The sequence below is a fragment of the Lottia gigantea genome (genome assembly GCF_000327385.1).
Source record: "Lottia gigantea unplaced genomic scaffold LOTGIsca_16725, whole genome shotgun sequence".
In the NCBI taxonomy this organism is placed as follows: domain Eukaryota; kingdom Metazoa; phylum Mollusca; class Gastropoda; family Lottiidae; genus Lottia; species Lottia gigantea.
In genome coordinates this window covers 1-822 of record NW_008708085.1, presented here as the reverse complement: position 1 = coordinate 822, position 822 = coordinate 1, and the positions used below count along the sequence as shown (strand labels likewise).

The 822-nt window shown below is 33.0% G+C and overlaps 1 protein-coding gene across 1 annotated transcript; it reads left to right on the top strand.

Annotated features, from left to right (window-relative positions):
* Positions 1–399: 399 nt before the first annotated feature.
* Positions 400–705, top strand: LOTGIDRAFT_149016 (hypothetical protein; the record flags this gene model as incomplete). Its single annotated transcript, XM_009051438.1, has 1 exon — positions 400–705. The coding sequence occupies one exon, from the start codon at positions 400–402 to the stop codon at positions 703–705; it is 306 nt and encodes a 101-aa protein (XP_009049686.1).
* Between the last annotated feature and the right edge of the window lie 117 nt (positions 706–822).

Below are 822 nucleotides of genomic sequence, written 5' to 3'. Positions count from 1 at the left end.
TGTGAACTCTCTAGAGGTGATATCAGACTGACTGTATCATTATGTTACAGTGAACTAGTAATATCATCATCTATATATCATGTTTCATATTGACTTAGTTTCTATCAACTCATCATATTTAAAATCTAAAAAATCACCAACATTTATTGATGTACAGATCTAGATTGTCAGTTTTTCTGGTTATATACAGAATATACAGGTCTAGTTGTCAGTTATTCTGGTTATATACAGAACGTACAGGTCTAGATTGTCAGTTATTCTGGTTATATACAGAATGTACAGGTCTAGATTGTCAGTTATTCTGGTTATATACAGAATATACAGGTCTAGTTGTCAGTTATTCTGGTTATATACAGAACGTACAGGTCTAGATTGTCAGTTATTCTGGTTATATACAAAATGTACAGGTCTAGATTGTCAGTTATTCTGGTTATATACAGAATATACAGGTCTAGTTGTCAGTTATTCTGGTTATATACAGAACGTACAGGTCTAGATTGTCAGTTATTCTGGTTATATACAGAATGTACAGGTCTAGATTGTCAGTTATTCTGGTTATATACAGAACGTACAGGTCTAGATTGTCAGTTATTCTGGTTATATACAGAACGTACAGGTCTAGATTGTCAGTTATTCTGGTTATATACAGAATATACAGGTCTAGTTGTCAGTTATTCTGGTTATATACAGGACGTACAGGTCTAGATTGTCAGTTATTCTGGTCATATACAGAATGTACAGGTCTAGATTGTCAGTTATTCTGGTTATATACAGAACGTACAGGTCTAGATTGTCAGTTATTCTGGTTATATACAGAACGTA